General features: G+C 42.6%; 3 protein-coding genes across 4 annotated transcripts in view; 2 read left to right on the top strand and 1 right to left on the bottom strand.

The window, feature by feature from the left end:
- The window catches only part of sepsecs (Sep (O-phosphoserine) tRNA:Sec (selenocysteine) tRNA synthase), a 515,993-nt gene that overhangs the window by 70,770 nt on the left and 426,087 nt on the right, over window positions 1-19,136 (top strand). The gene's annotated exons all lie outside the window — the stretch shown is intronic.
- The window catches only part of LOC311034328 (uncharacterized protein), a 492,900-nt gene that overhangs the window by 232,618 nt on the left and 241,146 nt on the right, over window positions 1-19,136 (bottom strand). The window lies entirely within an intron of this gene.
- dhx15 (DEAH (Asp-Glu-Ala-His) box helicase 15) overlaps window positions 4,303-19,136 on the top strand; it is a 54,879-nt gene continuing 40,045 nt past the window's right edge. The window contains exons 1-5 of one of the 2 annotated variants that reach the window (XM_084042199.1): window positions 4,303-4,500; window positions 8,165-8,507; window positions 10,729-10,922; window positions 11,472-11,631; window positions 13,304-13,522. In XM_084042199.1, the coding sequence (XP_083898325.1) occupies window positions 4,496-4,500; window positions 8,165-8,507; window positions 10,729-10,922; window positions 11,472-11,631; window positions 13,304-13,522 (921 nt within the window). In that variant the 5' untranslated portion in view covers window positions 4,303-4,495. Of the gene's footprint in view, window positions 4,501-4,539; window positions 4,724-8,164; window positions 8,508-10,728; window positions 10,923-11,471; window positions 11,632-13,303; window positions 13,523-19,136 lie in introns of those variants that run through there. The other variant, XM_084042198.1, reaches the window with a different exon arrangement.

Below are 19,136 nucleotides of genomic sequence, written 5' to 3'. Positions count from 1 at the left end.
CCTATTATAGCGCCACCAGGAGGCCACAATAACCTACCTGACCTGGTGGAGACCTTTTCTCCGAGGAGCACTTTTACTAGTTTGCTTTTGGTTTTGTGGGTATAGGCTTACTGGAACAGGACCTGTCTGTACATCATGGTTTCCATCCATTTATACGCAAGCCACAGGCAGGTTACAGGCTAGCTACTATGAAGAGGCAGCCAAAATATATAATGAAATGAAGTTTACCATGTTCACGTTCCTCTATCAAACTACGTCAGCTGCTGACTTGCTACACAATTCTGTAGTGAGTTGTAAATCTTGTATGACATAGTGAAATATGATATATACCTGAGAGTAAGTAAAAAAAAGAGAAACACTTTCATTTAACCAGGCTATAGATTGAGTATATATCAGAACCTGAGCCTCGCTCTAGGATAAAACGTGCTGTAGGGTCAAAGAGACTCCAAATGAAGATAAATCAATCAATCCATATTAGCCCTCGCTGCTTCTCACAGTGTGGTGTACTACTGTACTTACAGAGCCTTCTGAAGGCTCTGCACCAGTGGTGGAAGAAAAAGTACTCAAATGTTTTACTTATGCTATACTTAAAGTACTTAAAGTACTCATTATGCAGAATGTCCCATTTCACAAGGTATCTATGTATAAAAATCTTTTGAAAATAGCAGATCTACAAGCTCACAATGCGTCGCATCGCGACGCATTGTGAGCTTGTAGATTGGCTATTTTCAAATGGCCGAAATGTATTTAGGGCTGAGGTGGTTGATGTATGTTTTGTAATAATAATCAAAATCTACAAAGAAAGAAGAAGTAACTAAAGTTTTAAAATAATTGTACTGGAGTAAAAGTACAATATTTACCTCTGAGATGTAGTGGAATAGAAGTAAAAGTACTGACATTTGGAATTACTCAATTAAATAAAAATACCACAAAATTGTACTTAAGTACAGTACTTGAGTAAATGTACTTAGTTACTTTACACCACTGCTCTGCACCCTTTTTCACCTATGCCGCATTTTTCTCGTGATTTCACATAGAACGGAGCCTTGCCGCTCTCACTCAATTCCCCTCATCCGACCTCAGGGTCGTAACAAGCTGGAATGCAGAGGACTGGCATTCGTGTTGTCCGGAAGAAGAACTGAATACATGGTTTTGTTGAAGAGAGCGAAGCAGAACTGGCAGGAATTCAACTGTGGCATTATGTGCAAAATATTTGACCAAACTTTTCAGCACCACGGACAGCCGCCCCCAAGGGGCCTTAACAAGGGGGGGGAGTGTGCGTGCGTGCGTGCGTGTGTGCGAGAGAGAGGCAAATGAGATTATATCGGAGATAGAAATAAAAAGCATTAGAAGAAAAAAAGCAAGAGGCCTAGAGTTCATTGAGTAATTAAGTGAAAATAGCTCATAGATATGCAAGTCTGCTGTTCTTTTCAAAAGTGAAGGCAGTTGGCCCATAAGCTTACACATGCTCTCTCTCTTTCTTTTCTTTTTATTCTTAAATCTTTATCCCAGGATTTTGTAATCCATTTTTTCACCCAGTACCAATTGCCTATGTAATGCTGGGCGCTACTCTCCTTCTGCCAGCCCAGAACTGAGCTCAAGCTTCCTTCAATGCATGAGGAGCTAGCAAGCCGCTGCTTATCACCCGACAGAGGGGAGCTTCCCCGGTAGGAGGTAGCGCGTGGAAGGAACACGTTATTCCAACCAGTTCCTTTCCCCTCCATCAGGTGCCCCGGCTGACCAGGGGGAGGCAGTATGGAGACCAGGATTACTGCATGTTTTTTGTGAGGGTACCTCAGGGACACGGGGAGAACATGCAAACTCCACACAGAAAGTCCCTTTCACCAACCCCACCTGGGTATGGACACTGATGACGCTGAGGAGAGAACACGCCCCCAGCGCCCACAGCATCCCCGGCCGGAATCAAACCCAGGACCTTCTAGCTGTGAGGTGACAGCGCTATACTGACTGCGCCACCATTGCTCTCTTTTTCTACCCCCCCATCCACGCAATTGCATACTATTAAAAGAACACTGAGGATTTTAAAGTGTAGAGTGAGGTCCCAATCTACCAGAGATTTAAAAAAATATGATACCCCCAAAGTATCAAATGGGGGTACCGAGGGCTATAGTGCATTTCAAACTGGTGGTCTTTGAAAGTAGAAAAAAGGTTGAGAATCCCTGAGCTATGCAACACACCCTTGTTTGCATATAACATTACTTTTGGCCATGTCTCATACATAATTACTGTATGATACCAGACATTATTGTATTCTACATCATTATCTATTTCTGTTCGATCAGGCACCGATTCACAATGTTATCAAATTAACTTATTTTCATTCATCACATTCCTCCTCTAGTGTACAAAACTCAATGACCCAATGAAGGGGGCATGTATGGACAGCAAAACACTGCTTCCACTTAATATCATTCTCTATAATGAGAATTACAGTCTTATAATGCAGTCTTCTAACTTCTGCTCATTTGAAACTAGAAATCAAGTTCCAGTTCTTATATGTGCAACCATCTAACTGCATATTCCTTACCGCAACCCTGTTTGGCAGAGCTATTTCACACACAATTGGACTGTTATTTAATAGCGTGTGAAAGAGAGACAGATAGAAAAAAGGCTGGTATTTTAAATTATCTTTGAATATCAGAGCATTAATATGGCTTTGTTGTACCGCTGACTTCTCCTTCGCCATCACCATCAATCCCTAGCTATAAGCAATGAGCCATTTGCCATTACGCAGCTTGTTAGCAATGTCCAGGCTGTGTAATTACCTGTGTCAATGGCAATGATTGTCTTCAGTGACAGATTATTCATCACCTTATAATCGTAGAGGCTGAAAAGGGGCTTCTAACAGCCTTGAATCATCACTTGCAACCGTATATTTTCTCTGGTATTCGGTAGACCAGGCCAGAAACAGGACGAGTGGGCACCTAAACATTGTGGGCACCTGAAAATGGCCATTTTTTCCAAAATGTATTTTTTTTTAAATAAATAATTTGGAAAATAGTCTGAAGTAATGTAAGTACACATGATTTAAACATGCACGGACCGGTACATCATTAACAGCCCTAAATGTACCCTTCAATTTCTTGTTAATACCTATACCCATAATGACTGGCTATCCACAGGTGTTGTAGGAATTTGAAGCAAGTGTAGAAATATTAGGCCTTAAATGTCAAATGTTCAAGCATGTTCAAATTATTGTCAAATTATTATTTTGGAAATAAATACCCAATTTAACATTGAGGTGCCCACAATCTTCTGTTCATGGCCAGGCCTACCTTTGAACATTTTCAGATGTTTGTAGCTGAACACTATGATGATGCGTAGCCTACTATCAATGACTATTATTATTATGCCATGCACATAAATACCACAACTAAAATGCAAGTTATATGGTCCCACATAAATTCATGGAATATTGATACAAATAATATAGACTACTATTCATAAGCATGCTATTTGTTTTGGCTTTGATTGGTGATCGTTATGTTGCTTGATTAAATCTCTGGCAAGTCTTGTTTTAGTTTTTCTGACACAATGATATTTATGTGTATGTTGTACACATACACATACACATACACATACACATACACATACACATACACATACACATACACATACACTTCCAAGACCACATGTTGTCTGTAAAAGCAACACACAACACATGCATCATAGGGGCGAGGGCCTCGAGGCACCACAGACATGTGTGTCACTTTGTCTCTGTTAATTATCATCATTACCCCCCCCCCAGTAACTAAGTACATGCACGTGCAATTTTGAGGTATTTGTAATTTCCAATACTTTTACTTCTGCTCCACTACATCTCAGTGGTAAATATGAACTCCAATACAATTATTCAAAATCTTTTGTTACTAGTTGCTTTGTATATTTTGATTATTATTACACAACATGCATTAACCACTTCAGCCGTATATACATTTTGGCCATTTGAAAATAGCCGATTTAAAAGCTCGAGCTTGTAGATCTGCTATTTTCAAGAGATTGTTATACATTTGAAAACTTGCAAATGGGACCTTCTGCGTAATGATTACTTTCTACTTTTGGTACTTTGAGTAGGCTACATTTTGATGCCAATACTCCGGACTTTTACTTGTAACAGAATATTTCTATAAGTATTGATACTTTTACTTAAGTCATTGTAAAACATATGAGTTTACTTTTTCCACCACTGCAGGCATATGTCTGTGTTGATTATGATCATCATCATCAACCCCCCCGCCCCCCCCCCCCCCCTCGACAGGGAGACCGCCTGCATCATCATCATCACCAGCAGCAGCAGCAGCAGCATCATCCCGGTCCGTGCATTTAGGAAGGACCACGGATCACGAGGATCATGTGCCGCACACATCAATAACAAAGAGGCCGTTCTCACGCACCGTGCGCGACATCATCACAACCACAGCTTTCTCCTCTCTGTCGTTTTTTAGAGCAACAAGAAAGGTTAACGATAATAACGATGAGGTAAGAGATCGAAGAGCTTCCGGTCGCCATTTTGCCGGGTGTTTTTTAGCGCGTTGTGTTGATGAGAGAGTAAAGACTGCATGGTTATTATTCACACAACACAACCAGCCTGTTTATTGTTGTTTTAGTACTTAAATAAGTGTCGGGTGAACATGAACAAGCGACATCGGTTAGATCTGGGCGACGATCACGCGGCGGGTAAAAAGAAATCGTCCTCTGACGGGTATGTAAAGCTCTGGAGGGTTTGTTGTGGTAATGTTAGCCCCATGTCGGTGTTTTACAGAAATTGCTGTCCATGCTAGACCGGGATCTAACTTGCTTTATTAAGTTGCTGATCCGGTTTGGGTCTATACCGGATACGGAAACGTTTCTTGCATGCGTGTGTGCGTGAAACAGACCGGATACAGTAGGCGGGCTCTAGACCGGATCACACTGGTTGGTCCTCAATAGAAACCAGGGCTTCCCGCGGGTGCTGAGGAAAGCCTGGTGAAGCTATGTAGGTTACCGCCATGCTATGCTAGCGGCGGCTAGCGTGCTACTTCCACTGTGTGTGTGCGACTCGTCAGTCAGTGAGTGATAACTGACAAGTCGCACACACACTGTGTGGAATGTAAACAACAACTACACCAATTTAAAAACAAATACACCACTTAAGTGGCTGTTTTAGTTTTTTGAGCATTGGTGCACGTGTTTTGAATGGGTTTAGCTTGCTAGTGTGGCCTACACGTGTTAGCCACACGGCTAAGCGGCCCCCTGTTATCATTGCTCTGCAAATATGGGGCCAACGATGCTAACACGTTTACTTTAACGGCTGTGGGTCGGTATCTGTCAGTAGTGGAAAATGTACTCAGCAATACCACAATGTAGAAATACTCTGTTACAAGTAAAAGCACCATTATTCAAAAAGTACTTGAGTAAAAGTACAAAAGTATTGACATCAAGATATACTTAAGTACTAAGAGTAAAAGTACTCATTATGCACTATCCCATTTCACAAGTTTCCAAATATATATAATCCTTTGAAAATAGCAAATTTGCAAAGCGTTGTAAGCTTGTAGATCTGTTATGTTCTAATAGCCAAAGTGCATATAGGTCTGAAAAGGTTAATATATGTTTTATAAAGTAACTATTAACTAAAGTTGTCAAATCATTGTAGTGGAGTACAGTAAACGTACAATATTTGCCTCAGAGATGTAATGCAGTAGAAGTAAAAGTATTGAAAACTGGAAATATTCCAGTTAAGTAAAAAAAATAATTCAGAAAGTACAGTACTTGAGTACATGTACTTAGTTACTTTCCTCCATCTGTCTCTGCTGTTATTCAAGTTATTCAACAAAATCATTTACTTGTGAAAAAAACTTTTAAAGTGGCAAACAACATTTTTGCCTAAATCTAATCTATATTTCCTTCTTTTTCTATATTGAACACCATCAGAGGCAAGAGTTGAGTGATTGTACTATTTTGTAAACTAAAGTCTAGGAATAAACAAGACTCGTTTTGACTGTCAAACCTTCCTTAAACTGGTTACACATTTTGCCAAATATAATGTGACACAACACGGTCTTTGATATCCATTATTCCCATGGCACAGGGCATGTCAAAGTCGTGTCCAAGACAAAAATGGCAAGACTTGCCATCTCCTTTTTACTTCCCGTATCTGTGTGAAGTAGGTGGACGCCTTTTTAGGAGACCGGAAGCAGGTTGGAGTCTATTAATTCCAATGGAAGAGTACAGTGAACGTGAACACAGCTTCTGAACCATTCTTTAGCCTCATGGTCACTGTACTAAGTATTGGACCTGAGTTTCAAAAGCCACACAATATTCCCAAGATTTTTTAAATGGCTTTTTTCAGAGAGACAAAAACGGAGAAAATCATCTTTATTATCAACCTTTCTCTGTCCCAGCAACACACTCTCGCAGGATCTAGCACCAGTAAACATAAGTTTGTGAGATTTGCCCTCAGACGCCAGTGCCCACTTAGGAGACCATTAGGATTTGTGTACCATTTCGCCTCTATTGGCTCCAATTGGGATCAATGGGATGGCGGATCTTTCTAAAAATTAACCATCTTTGGTCGTGTCTTCTGAACCTATGCAATTACCTGACCTTAATGCCTAACCCATACCTAAACCTAACCTTCTCTAACCTAATGTCTAAACAACCATTTTAACCCTATCCATAACCTAAACCATCTCTAACCAATCTGTGCCCTATTAAAACAATAGAAAGTGCGCTTATTTCTATGGCTACACCTGAATTTAGGCTGTTTGTGCAGTGCATTGTAAGAACAATGCTGCCAGTTCAATATCCAGGCTCAGATGTCTCATTCATTGATTGCACGTTTTTGCATAAACTAGGACTAGACTTGGTGTCGAAATTGTAGTCTCTTAGCCTACAGTGCACATGTCCCTATGCACTGTCTGGCGTAGACTTGTTGGACACTTACAGTTAACAGTATCAGTCAAAAAATGCATGGCTTTCATGCTGTCACCCTTGCTGTTGTTTTTTTATTCAACACCTGGGGAAAAGATGTGAAACTCTGTGAAGGCATGATGTCATGACAGCGCCCTCAGACAGAGATATTTATGGTTCAGATCAGTGACAGTTGATGTAAAATGAAGCTTTGTCTTCCAGTTGTTATTGATACAGCAGCGTCAGATAACATCATTGATTAGAGGCCTGATTCTGAGACATAGAGAACTGCTTTCTTATTATACAGACTGAGAGTAAGAAGTGTTCTTTGTACATGATTTGCATTGTAGACAATTAATTTTGTCTTGACCTTTGTACGCTACACTTGATTAGGCTCTGGCTTTTCCAGCATGAATAAGGGGATGTGCAGTAACCTTTTCTGTTTGATTTGAAGACAAGGAATTGACATGGCCTAACATTTGGGTGCAGTCTGCAGTGTTCTGCTCTTTTTTTTAATACCTTTCTTTTGACCACTTCCTGTTTCCAAAGCACAGCTCGTTTTTTAGATTTCCCTTTTTTGTCCCCTATTTCTATTAATTTTCTTCCTTTTAAAAGGTTCTGGTGAAAAAGCACAGATAAAAGTATCTGCTTCCCTGGCTAATGTTCCCTGTCCTCTTGATGAAGTCATGGACCTTTGAATTTCATTCATAAAGCAATGTTTTCCTGGGGCTATTTTTTTCCTAGACTTTAAATGAATCCGTACCTTCAACTGCATTAGAAATGCAACAATAATGTAAGCTAAACTGAATGATAATAAAGGTGAATTTAACCAAGTTCACTCTATTTTAAGAAAGTTTCAGGAATTCTACTAAGTTTATTTTCATACAGTGTACTGAAATGATTGGAAACTAATGGCTCTCTGGAAGGTAGGAATAGGATATATTAGGGCTGACCCAAAATTTGTTCGAATATTTGAAGCTTTGTTCGATAGCACGAGAGTCGAACATGAAAAAAAAAGTCGACTCTTTTAAAAAAAAAAAGGATGTCTTTCCTATTTTCTTTTCCTTTTTACATTTTATTTTGAGCGGCAGCTTTCGGCCCGCGTGCCTTACCTTCCACCTCAAGTGCAACGTCATACGCTTTATTACCGTATAAAACGTATTACCGGAGGTGGGGGCTCATTATTAAGTCCTTAAGCTCATTATACTTAAGTGGTCTAACCCACTAACCCAGTGTACCTTTCCCATTGCAGGCGTGACCGCGACAGGGACCGGGAGCGCGACGAGCGGCCGAGGGACAGGGACCGAGACAGAGATCGCGACAGGGACAGAGAGAGGACCATAAAGATGCCTAGCACGATGCCCCTCAACACGCCCCTCAACTCGACCGTCGGGGTGGGCTTCCTGAAGCAGACCGCCATGCAGCAGCAGATCAACCCCTTCACCAACCTGCCGCACACGCCGCGCTACTACGAGATCCTCAAGAAGAGGCTGATGCTGCCCGTCTGGGAGTACAAAGAGACCTTCAACGAGATCCTGGCACGCAACCAGAGCTTCGTGCTGGTGGGCGAGACGGGCTCCGGGAAGACCACGCAGGTAGGAGAAAAATACATGGACTCCCAAAATGAGAACGGATTGTGGCAGGGACCCCCAGAAGAGAAGATTTGTGTTCAACAATTCAAAATGATAGAAAATTCAAACACTTCTAAGATTTTTCAAAAATGTTAAAAAATAGCAGATGTACAAGCTTGCAGCACGGCACGAAGTGACACGCTGTGAGCTTGTATATCTAATATTTTTGAGAACCACTGCTCTAAACCACAGTTCTAAATCCTAATATATATATATATATATAGCTAAAATCTAAAATGACAGTTGCTTTCCCGGTTTTAATGGGTTAAAAGTCTTGTTTTGGAGTTCAAGCTGGAGTACTTATTGCTGCGTTTAGGCTAATAAACAAGGCCCTGGGGAAATGCACATAATAATGTTGCTAATGATGAATTAATGTGAAATGTTCGTCTCTCCCTACCCTCGCTTACATCAGGTGTTTTAGTTTCATTTTGCGTGTTTTCCTCCTGATGGGTTGACATTCCAAAGACTGGTTATGTTTGCCTGGCAGTGAACCATAACCCGAGCCTAATAGCCTGGAAATAAGATTTTTATTTCTTAACTTTAGACCTAATCAGGCCTGCCCTGCTTTTTAACTGTCAAGAAGGGACCCCTACTGTGTGTGATGTCAAGTGGAAAGAAAAATCTTGCAGATGTGACTGTAAATAGATGTTTGTTTTGCAATTGGCAAGTAAACTGTGTTATCCACTCATATGCTATTGGAAGTAGCATATTTGGGGTTTGTAGTTTTGTCAGAATCAGTGCAATGCGATTTCAAAGTCGTATGTACAGTACCTAACTGCAATGTACAAGATCTATTAGGAATAGGTTTGTGAACCACTCAGTATTCTGCAAGTGTAGGATGCTGAAATCCTATATTCTCCACTACCGCATGCATATGGATGCATATGTTCCACTACAGACCCCCCAATGCGTTACTTATATGGACTTTGATCTGTTTGAACTCTTAATCTGCATGGAGATGCTGTTTAAATGCTACGGGGAGAAGGAAGTGCTCTCTCTTACCCAACTCCTCCTTGTGCTGTCATCAGACTGACTGGGCAGGGTGATGTCTTCATAAATGTTTTATTAAATGGAAAATATTGCGATCACGCTATCACATAAATACAAGCTTTACGCTGCATATATTTCTTTTATGAAATAATTCTTCGGGGGAATTTTCAAGCTAAGTTTGGCCGGAGAGAAAAATGGGGAAGGACATGCCAGAATGGCCTTGGGGTCGTATTCGAACCCGGGCCGGCTGCGGCAAGGACTAGGCCTTGATATGGTATGTGACTATGTGCTCTACTGGGTGAGCCACCGCGCCGCCCCAGCACTGTGGACTCCTTTTATTGAAATCGTCTCACATCACACTCCTCTGTGAAGTTGTGCAGCACGCAACTTGAGGAAATGAAACTCCTGTAGCGCGCACACACACACACACACACACACACACACACACACACACACACACACACACACACACACACACACACACACACACACACACACACACACACACACACACACACACAATCAGGCGTGTACTTGCACACACAGTTTCCTTTCCCGTTTGGAAAACAATAGCTACTGTAATTTTTCATTTTGAACATTTTGAATTGCCTATTTTGGAAAACAGTCAAGTTTCAGAACGTGTTTTGAATAGGATATTCAAAAGTAAAAATCACACCCTTTGTGAAGTGAGCGGTGCCTTCCGGTGGTTCTCAACCTGTGGGTCCCCACGGTGGTTCTCAACCTGTGGGTCCCCACATGACAATTTAAGGACTTTTAAGAATGTTTTACTACCTCAAGAAAGAAAGAAAAGAAAAATACCATTACTGCATCAAAAGTAATCGACAAACTGCACTATAAAAACTGGTCAAACATTGGCCAAATTGTCAAATAATAAAAGAAAGAGGTAAGAATTGTGAAAATTACCGATCTACAAGCTCACAACGCCTCGCTTTGCGAGGCGTTGTGAGCTTGTAGATCTGCTATTTCACAATATTTATCGGTGGAACCGAGTCAAGCTAAATTGAATGCCTCAACTCCTACATTCAGGGTGCGGGGGTCCCCAGTTTGAATATGACTATTTTGGGGGGTCGCGGACTGAAAAGGTTGAGAACCACTGCCTTAGACAGTCACAGACCATAATCACCATACATTGCTGTTCTCTGATACATACCACTGTCTGTATCTGCTTCTTCAGATCCCCCAGTGGTGCGTGGACATGCAGAAGGCCATTCCGGGTCCAAAGAGAGCCGTGGCTTGTACTCAACCCAGGAGAGTGGCGGCCATGAGTGTGGCCCAAAGGGTGGCCGACGAGATGGACGTCATGCTGGGCCAAGAGGTGGGCTACTCCATCAGGTTCGAGGACTGCAGCTCCGCAAAGACCATACTCAAGTAAGGAGAGAAGGGGACTTGTTCCCTGTTGTCTACAACTAGGGCTGGGTGATATGGACAAAATCAAATATCCGAATATTTTGTCCAAATACCTTTATTACAATATTGTATGATAATATTGTATTGTGACGATAATATAACTTTTACAATTTTTGAAAATGTTTGTTGATTTTTGAAAGTCGAAATATTGGCGAGATATCTTGCTCCATTGATTAGAAATGTATATTCCAATAATAGTCTCCTCATTGACTTACATTGCACAGAGAAACCGCTCTCAAAGTCACTCTTTTAACACATGAAGGAACGCAAACAAAGCACAAAATACAGTATGACATTAAAGAAAAATGTCAACTTCCTGTTGATTTTACTGTTTGAAGATCGGACCCGTGGATCCAGTTTGTCTTCTTCCTAATACGTACTGTTATTTACTTACTTAGTTATTTATTGTTATCAATTATCAGTTACTTCTAGAGTTGGGGCTACGTGTTATTTTTGTTCAAAGATTATATGTGAAAAACATATGTTCTGGCTCATTGCACTGTCAACCAGGTACATGACAGATGGAATGTTGCTGCGTGAAGCCATGAACGACCCCCTGCTTGAGCGCTACGGCGTCATCATCCTGGACGAGGCCCACGAGCGTACGCTCGCCACCGACATCCTCATGGGTGTCCTCAAGGAAGTGGTCCGTCAGAGGAATGATCTGAAGGTAAACCCTGACACTTGTTGTCTGTTGTATGTTTTTGCGTGTCTTGTTTAGTCGTGTCAAGTCAAACTGTATTTGTACTTCATTTAATTTCAAACTTTTATTTAGGCATGTATATGTGTGAGCACTGAGGTTACCCTCAAAACCTGGAGGTAGAGCTAGTTTGATTTCTGGTTTGGCCGGTGTACCATCTTAAACCATTTTAGATTTTGTGTAGATCTACTGAACTGGTAAACGTCATTATGCGACTCTTGCAAGTTAAAAAATAGTCTACAACAGCAACCTGTGCTGACAACATCACATTTACTTACCGACAACAATTCATTCGACCAAATTGGGAGAAAAAGGGAAAAATGAATTTTCAGCAAAAACGAAAACACATTTTTGTGCATGTGACTTTCAGTACCCAGTTTGACTGTTTTTTTTTAAAAGTTTTTTTTTTATAGTCTAGACACTCTGCTCTAGTTTGCCACTGGTTTCTCCAAATCCAAGTCTCCCTGCAATTGAGTACATTGCGGTGTTTCTCATATTCACAACCCAGTTCATTCCAACAGAACACATCGTTCCATCCCAAAGTATTACTTCCCCTAGCATGAACTTTTGACAAACAGCGCCGTTGTCCTTCTTCTGTCTCTCCCCTATTCTTCCGTTCTGTCACCTTTTGCTTACACTCTCTCTCTCTCTCTGGCTGACAGCTGGGTGTTTGTTTGAGGAAAAGACAAACGGTGTTGTTCAGCCCCAGAAATGGCACAGCGAGTCCCCCTCAGTGACAGCAGTAGATCCTTGCTCCTGGGGTCAGGCCATTTTAAGGCAGCCAGACGGGTCGGGGTAATAAGAGTGTCGTGGCATGGGTGTGCAGAGGCAAAGCGTGGCTTTTTATGGGTGGAATGTGCTGACCACGACTCTCATAAAGCAGATGGGTAATGACGGTGTTGTTTGTCAGTGTGGAATCAAAAGGTTAGACAGTCATTCGGGGGGGGGGACTGATAAATGAGGTTGAGGTTACAGGGAATGATCTTCCTGTCCACACACGCTCTCCATCTCTCCCCATCCTATACCTCCCCACTGCCCTCATTCCCCTTTCAAAATTTGCATGTTTAATTTGCCCTGATTAAGAGCAATTATGATGTCTCTCGGAGCGTTGAGTGAAATGTCGAGACGCTGTCCCCTTGCAAATGTCCAGAGATAAAATATGAGGGATGCAGCATCTCTCGCATCACAATCCTAATGGGGCTCGTGGGGGCGGGCGGGGAGGGTAGGTTGTGTACCTGACTTCTGCAAGGACTATCACGGCTCCGTATAGGTCAAGGACTTAACGTTTAATGTCAAGTGATACAGTAAGTTTGCTCCAGTGCCCCTGTTCTTCTAAACTCTCCTCCTCGAAAGCACAGCGCGTTCTTCTTCTTTTACCCTACTTTGCCGTTCTAAACTTGGTAGCACAGTCATTCACGACGTCTCCACTTCCAATGTGCCCTCAGTCATCATCCCCCTTTTTTTAGTGCCACCACCACCGAGCCGTATCAAATGCCATCTCATTCCTCACGCCACCGACTTTGCCCCACTCCCATAACACCCTCATTTACCCTTGGCTGTTTTGTGGTTTTAGGTTTTATTTTTTGCCCTTTCTCACCAGAATAAATGTCCCCCCCCCCTCCCCCTCTCTTTGATCCATCAGGTCATTGTCATGAGCGCCACGCTGGACGCCGGCAAGTTTCAGGTGTACTTCGACAGCTGCCCGCTGCTGACCATCCCCGGGCGAACGCACCCCGTGGAGATCTTCTACACGCCGGAGCCCGAGAGGGACTACTTGGAGGCGGCCATACGCACCGTCATCCAGATCCACATGTGCGAGGAGGACGAGGGAGACCTCCTGCTCTTCCTCACCGGACAAGAGGTAACGTTTAAAAAAAAAAAAAATTGTTTGTTGTCGGGTTGTGCTTTTTTCGTTGGCCTCAGTTGTTGTCCTGTAGTCGCCACCTGGGAGAGCTTATACTTTCTTTGAAAAGTGCTGCTGTAAGCAGCATAGACGTTACTTTTTGGTCGGGAGGCAGAGTCAGGAGATGATGATGATGATGGCCGCTGGAGGAAACAAAGTGCTTTCGCTGATGTTACTTTAAGGTAGAAGTAATCATACTTATAGGTGAATTGATGCTAAGAAAAAAAAATCTTTTTAACCACTTAGATTTGAGCTAAAAAGCATTATTTTACGCATTGGCTATTCAAAAATAGCAGATCTACAAGCTCATAGCGCGGCACCGAGTGCCGCGCTATGAGCTTGTAGATCTGCTGTTTTTGAGAAATCGTGAAAATGTGTGCAAATGTTTGAATATATTATTTTTAAAGCAGATCTAAATTATTTTAAAGCAAAAACAAATCAGCTCAAATCTTTGCTTCTGGGGGTCCCTGGAACAAAATATTTTTAGATGGGGGTCGGCCAAATACATATAATTTTGGGGGTCCTTGACATGAAAAAGTTTGAGAACCACTGATAACATACGTTTTTCAGAATACTGTTGGGATTTAGAAAACATTTTAAGAATCGGACTCAGGCCTTAACTCATTCACTGCCAGACTTATTGCTGGCCGCGTTTGCCCACTGCCAGAGATTTTTCATTGAAAAAAAAAAAGTACTCAGGAGCTGAGATATAGAATTTTTAAGCTTTAAGTTAACAAGGAAGTGGATGGGAGTCTTTTCCTTCGAAAAATCATATCTCCTTGGTCTTTGGGTCAAAAAAAAAATAATTACGTTTATTACGTCAGTGGCAGTAAATGAGTTAATGGGTTAAACATATGATTCGTTGACTGGGGTTCCTCAGGGGTCTATATTTGACACCCTCCTTTTTTCCCTCTACACCAAATCTCCTCCCTGAAAATAGCCAATGCATGCCCATTATGCCGTGCCCAGAATAGGAATGCTAGGGTTCATCTAAATGACTAAGTAAGTAGGTCGGAGTGGCTTATTGTTAGTGTCTATCACCCATTCAATGCGCTAGACCCTTGGGAGATGGATTTCTTAGGTGGAGTGCTACACCCACCATCAGCTCCCAGTACTTAACGCACAACTTAATTACCCAAGTGCTTCTCATACGCTGAGTTGGTGATGCCCGGGATCGAACCTAGAAGCTTGTGGTCCAAAGGCGAGTGCTCCCAAGACTTAGCTATCTGGACAGTCTGGACACTCAAAATTAAATTACATCTTGTATTTCCATATCCTTTATTTAGAGAGACAGGTAGGGGAGGTACAGGAGAGAGAAGGCTTTCCAGGCAGGGCGGGATTCAACCTCAGGCCAGGTTGTGCCCATGTGTCGATCCACAGGGAAGAATGGCGTCATTCTTATGTTATTGTATTGGTTTGTTCTCTGTTGTACTTTTTAATAATTCTCCTGAGTAGTCTTCATTACCATACCTGCCACATAATCCTATCCCTCTCACACCCTTTCCTCCTTTTTCTCTCTCTCACACGCACGCGCACACACAGGGTATAAATTAACAATGGCGAGGTTGATAGAGATGTTTAATGCATGTTTCCATGCCAGTTTGGAAGCCACCAGATTTATTTTTTTTCTGACCCAGATCCCCTTCCACACACGTCCCCGAGATTAAGTCATTTATTACTTTTTTTTCAAAACTCCTGCAAATGTTGTCCACTGGTGTGTAATGGAGGGCGAGGTTCAAGCTCAAAATGATGAATTTGGTCGCAGCTGGGCAGCCAGAAATGAGCACATTCGCACACACACACACACACACACACACACACACACACACACACACACACACACACACACACACACACACACACACACACACACACACACCGACACCCACACACAGCGTACAGAAATGTTTCGGTAGCCTGATCATGGATGCTGACAGCTTGTTACACCCATTGGTGCCTGTGTTGGTGTGATTACATTCGCACCATTCTGTACGAAATGGTATTTAGGTTGGTTGATTGCTTGTGGTTTGAGAAAGAGCCCCACGTTTGGTGTGAATACCACCAGCCTTATTGCTCCCAGGACCTACCCCACTTGTCGCATTGTTCTTTTCATATTTAGATTTGTTTTCCCTCATGTTTTTTTTCCCACACACATGGCTCCTAATTTTATTCAACCACACACGAGCCATCTGTAAAAGGGAAACCACATGCTCGCGGCTCTACCCTATCAGACAATACAGGCTGTCTATTCATGAGCAGCAATTACTCGTCCAAGAAAGCGCCTACTGTACGTCCCGGCAGCGATTGCGCCTCTGTGCGTATAACATACGTTTTCATTTGCCAATGCAAGATCGATGGCAGCGAGGCTCTCTGCTGCGAAAAGGGATGAAGTTAGGGACAGTGTTTTCCTTTGGATGGCTTGTGATTGATTTTTCTTTTTGATGTTACTGGTGCTTCCAGGGACACCTATAGCTTTTTTGAATGTGGAGAAAAGCAGGTGCTATTTATTTATATATATTTTTTTCATACGCCTGCCTCTCCTTTCCTCAATAGCGGTGGATCCGTTCGCTTCCATACCAATGTAGTTTGAGAGCGCTGTTAACCCTTTAAGACCTGAAGCCGATTCTACGAATGTTTTCTAAATCCCATTTCTCTTCTTCAGTGGTTCCCCAACTTTTTCATGGCAAGGACCCCCAAAAATTATATGTATTAGGCCGCAGACCCCCATCTCAAAATATGTTATTCCAGGGACTAGGGTTGTCCGATATTGGCTTTTTTACCGATAACCGATATACCGATATTGTCCAACTCTTAATTGCCGATACCGATATCAACCGATATCGATATATGCGGGGATTATTGTGATTAGGGTAAGCTCAAATTTCATATCACACACACCATATACAGTAAGAACTCCTGTAACTTATTTATAAAGCAAAAAAAAAAAAAACGATACCGATGTTTTCCCGATATCAATTTTTATGCTAATATCGGCCCATAATATCGGGAGGCCGATAATATCGGACATCCCTACCAGGGACCCCCAGAAGCAAAGATTTGAGTTAAAAACGTTCGCGTCAAAACAATATATATATTCCAATATTTGCACACATTTTCACGATTTCTCAAAAATAGCAGATCTACAAGCTTGTAGCGCGGCACTCGGTGCCGCGCTACGAGCTTGTATATCTGCTATTTTTGAATAGCCCAAAGTGTAAAATAATGCTTTCTTTTTTAGCTCAAATCAAAAAGTGACACAGATGCGTTCCAGGTCTTAAGGGGTTAATGGAGCCTTCATTAACACGGCCCTAATTGGGTTAACTAAGTTAATGTGGTGTTGGTCGGCGTTCAAAGGGTGCTGCAGCACGCCCTCAGATGTTTCTTAACCCTTTCACTCTCCTGGCCAACTTTGATGTTGGCTAATGATCCGGAGGCAGATCTTATGGAACAGCCTTTTCATCCAGCTCTGTTTAACCACATTAACCCCTTGGCATCCATATTTTGGGCATGTCATTATAGACTCAAATAAGAATATTCAAAAATGGCACTAATTGCAGTCAGATCTACAAGCTCACAACCAAGGGGCCAGCTTGAGATTTTTTACCCCTGCTGGTGTCAGAAATAATTTATTTTAACGCAAGCGGATGGGTTTTTGACAAACTGACTAGATTTTCTTACCTTAATAAAAATGGTCATACATTCTATATGCTTCCAGTTGCTAGTTTAAAGTCTCCTTTCAATCATCAGGATATGCGTTTTGCTAAATTATGGTCCCATTTATTCTAAAATTGACGATAAAGTAGGCTATTCTCTAGATGGGGCGGGATGATTTGATTGACAGACTACACAACCAATAGCATTCATTCCCCGCCCCCGCTCTTGATTGACAAGCTACCCAACCGTATTCATTCTGGGGATTGTTTTCCGGTTCCTGTTCCCGACGTGCTTTTGGGCTTATATTAGAGATGGCGGATTTCAAATAACTGAACAATCGGCTTCATTTTCGGTCTGTAGAAACCAGCGGTCTGGCTTTGTCCATCTCTTTTATACAGTCTATGCTCACAATGCATCATATCAGCTATTATCGCTATTTATCATATGGCAAACTTGAAGTACATAGGGGCTGAAGTGTTTAATAACATATGACCGACGAAGGCAAAGGATGGCCAGGGCTCTTTACCCCCCCCTCTATACAAATAAAACCGAAACCATGTGTTCCACAAAACAAGAAAAATCCAAACCTATCACAGCTGTCGAGCTCTGATAAGTCCCTAATATTAAGCTGCCCCCACAGCGGCTAGCATCGGAACATGGGGATTGGCAGGGGCCGTGCTGCTCGCTAGTTGAGATGTGTTAGTCCTCTGTTCTTAACCCATTAAGACCTGAAGCCGATTCTACAAAATGTCTTCTAAATCCTAACAGTTTTCTGAAAAAAACGTATGTTTCTATATCAGTGGTGCTCAAACGTTTTCATGTCCACGACCCCCAAAATGATATGTATTTGGCCGCGGACCCCCATCTCAAAATATTTTGTTCCAGGGACCCCCAGAAGCAAAGATTTGAGTTAATATTTGCTTTAAAATAATATATATATATTCTAAGATTTGCACACATTTTCACGATTTTTCAAAAATAGCAGATCTACAAGCTCGTAGCGCGGCACTCGGTGCCGCGCTATGAGCTTGTATATCTGCTATTTTTGATTAGCCAAAAGTGTAACATAATGCTTTTTTAGCTCAAATAAAAAAGTGACACAAATGCGTTCCAGGTCTTAATGGATTAGCTGTATTTGTGCGGGGGCTTGGCTTGTAGATTGTTGCTCCTGGGTTGTCTCGGCGACGCCGGCGGACAGGTTGTGCCGCCACTGGCCGACTGCCTCCGCTCCTCCTCACGCTCCCCCCCCCCCCCCCCCCCCCCCCCATCTCTCTTCCATCGGGAGGGAGGGGGACAGCCAGCCCCCGCTCGCTCGCTCGCTCGCAGCGCTCTGGCAAAACGGGCCCATTTTTCATGGCAGCTGCTGCATCCAGGGGCTTGATAGGCTATTAATACACAGAGTAATTTTACCAATCCATTCAGATTTGCTCTCTTCCACTCCTGACGACTTGTCAATGTGTTGATTAAGAGGCACATGCCCGTCAGCTGGGTACGAATTAATGCTGTGAAACACGGCGGGGACGGTGCCAAACCAGAGGACAAACGAACGGGGAAGCGGTACGGTTTGCACTTTTGTCGTGTTGAGGCAAGTGGATGTTGGCTTCTTGTGTGAATACAAATGACATAATTTCACAAACGCACACACACTCACACGTGTGTATATATACAGTGCATACTGTACATACCGTCCGCAGACAGCTAAAAGTTGAATGCCGACCGTTCGGCCGAACTCCAACGTCGAAATAAACATCAACGGAGCGGAAAACAGTCTCGAAACGGGAGCTAGGCGCTGAGTGGCCAACCGCGTCCCGTAGAAAGAAGGACCCCGGTACTTCTCCAGGAGCCAAGACGGGATGGGGACCCGAGGAGTGCTGTTAGCTTAGTGCTTTAGCTCACCCCCCCGTTCTCGAGACGTGAA

The sequence above is a fragment of the Gymnoscopelus microlampas genome, assembly GCF_963454915.1.
Source record: "Gymnoscopelus microlampas genome assembly, chromosome: 19".
NCBI lineage: Eukaryota > Metazoa > Chordata > Actinopteri > Myctophiformes > Myctophidae > Gymnoscopelus > Gymnoscopelus microlampas.
The sequence above is the reverse complement of the archived record's forward strand: the minus strand, read 5'-3'. Positions and strand labels throughout refer to the sequence as shown.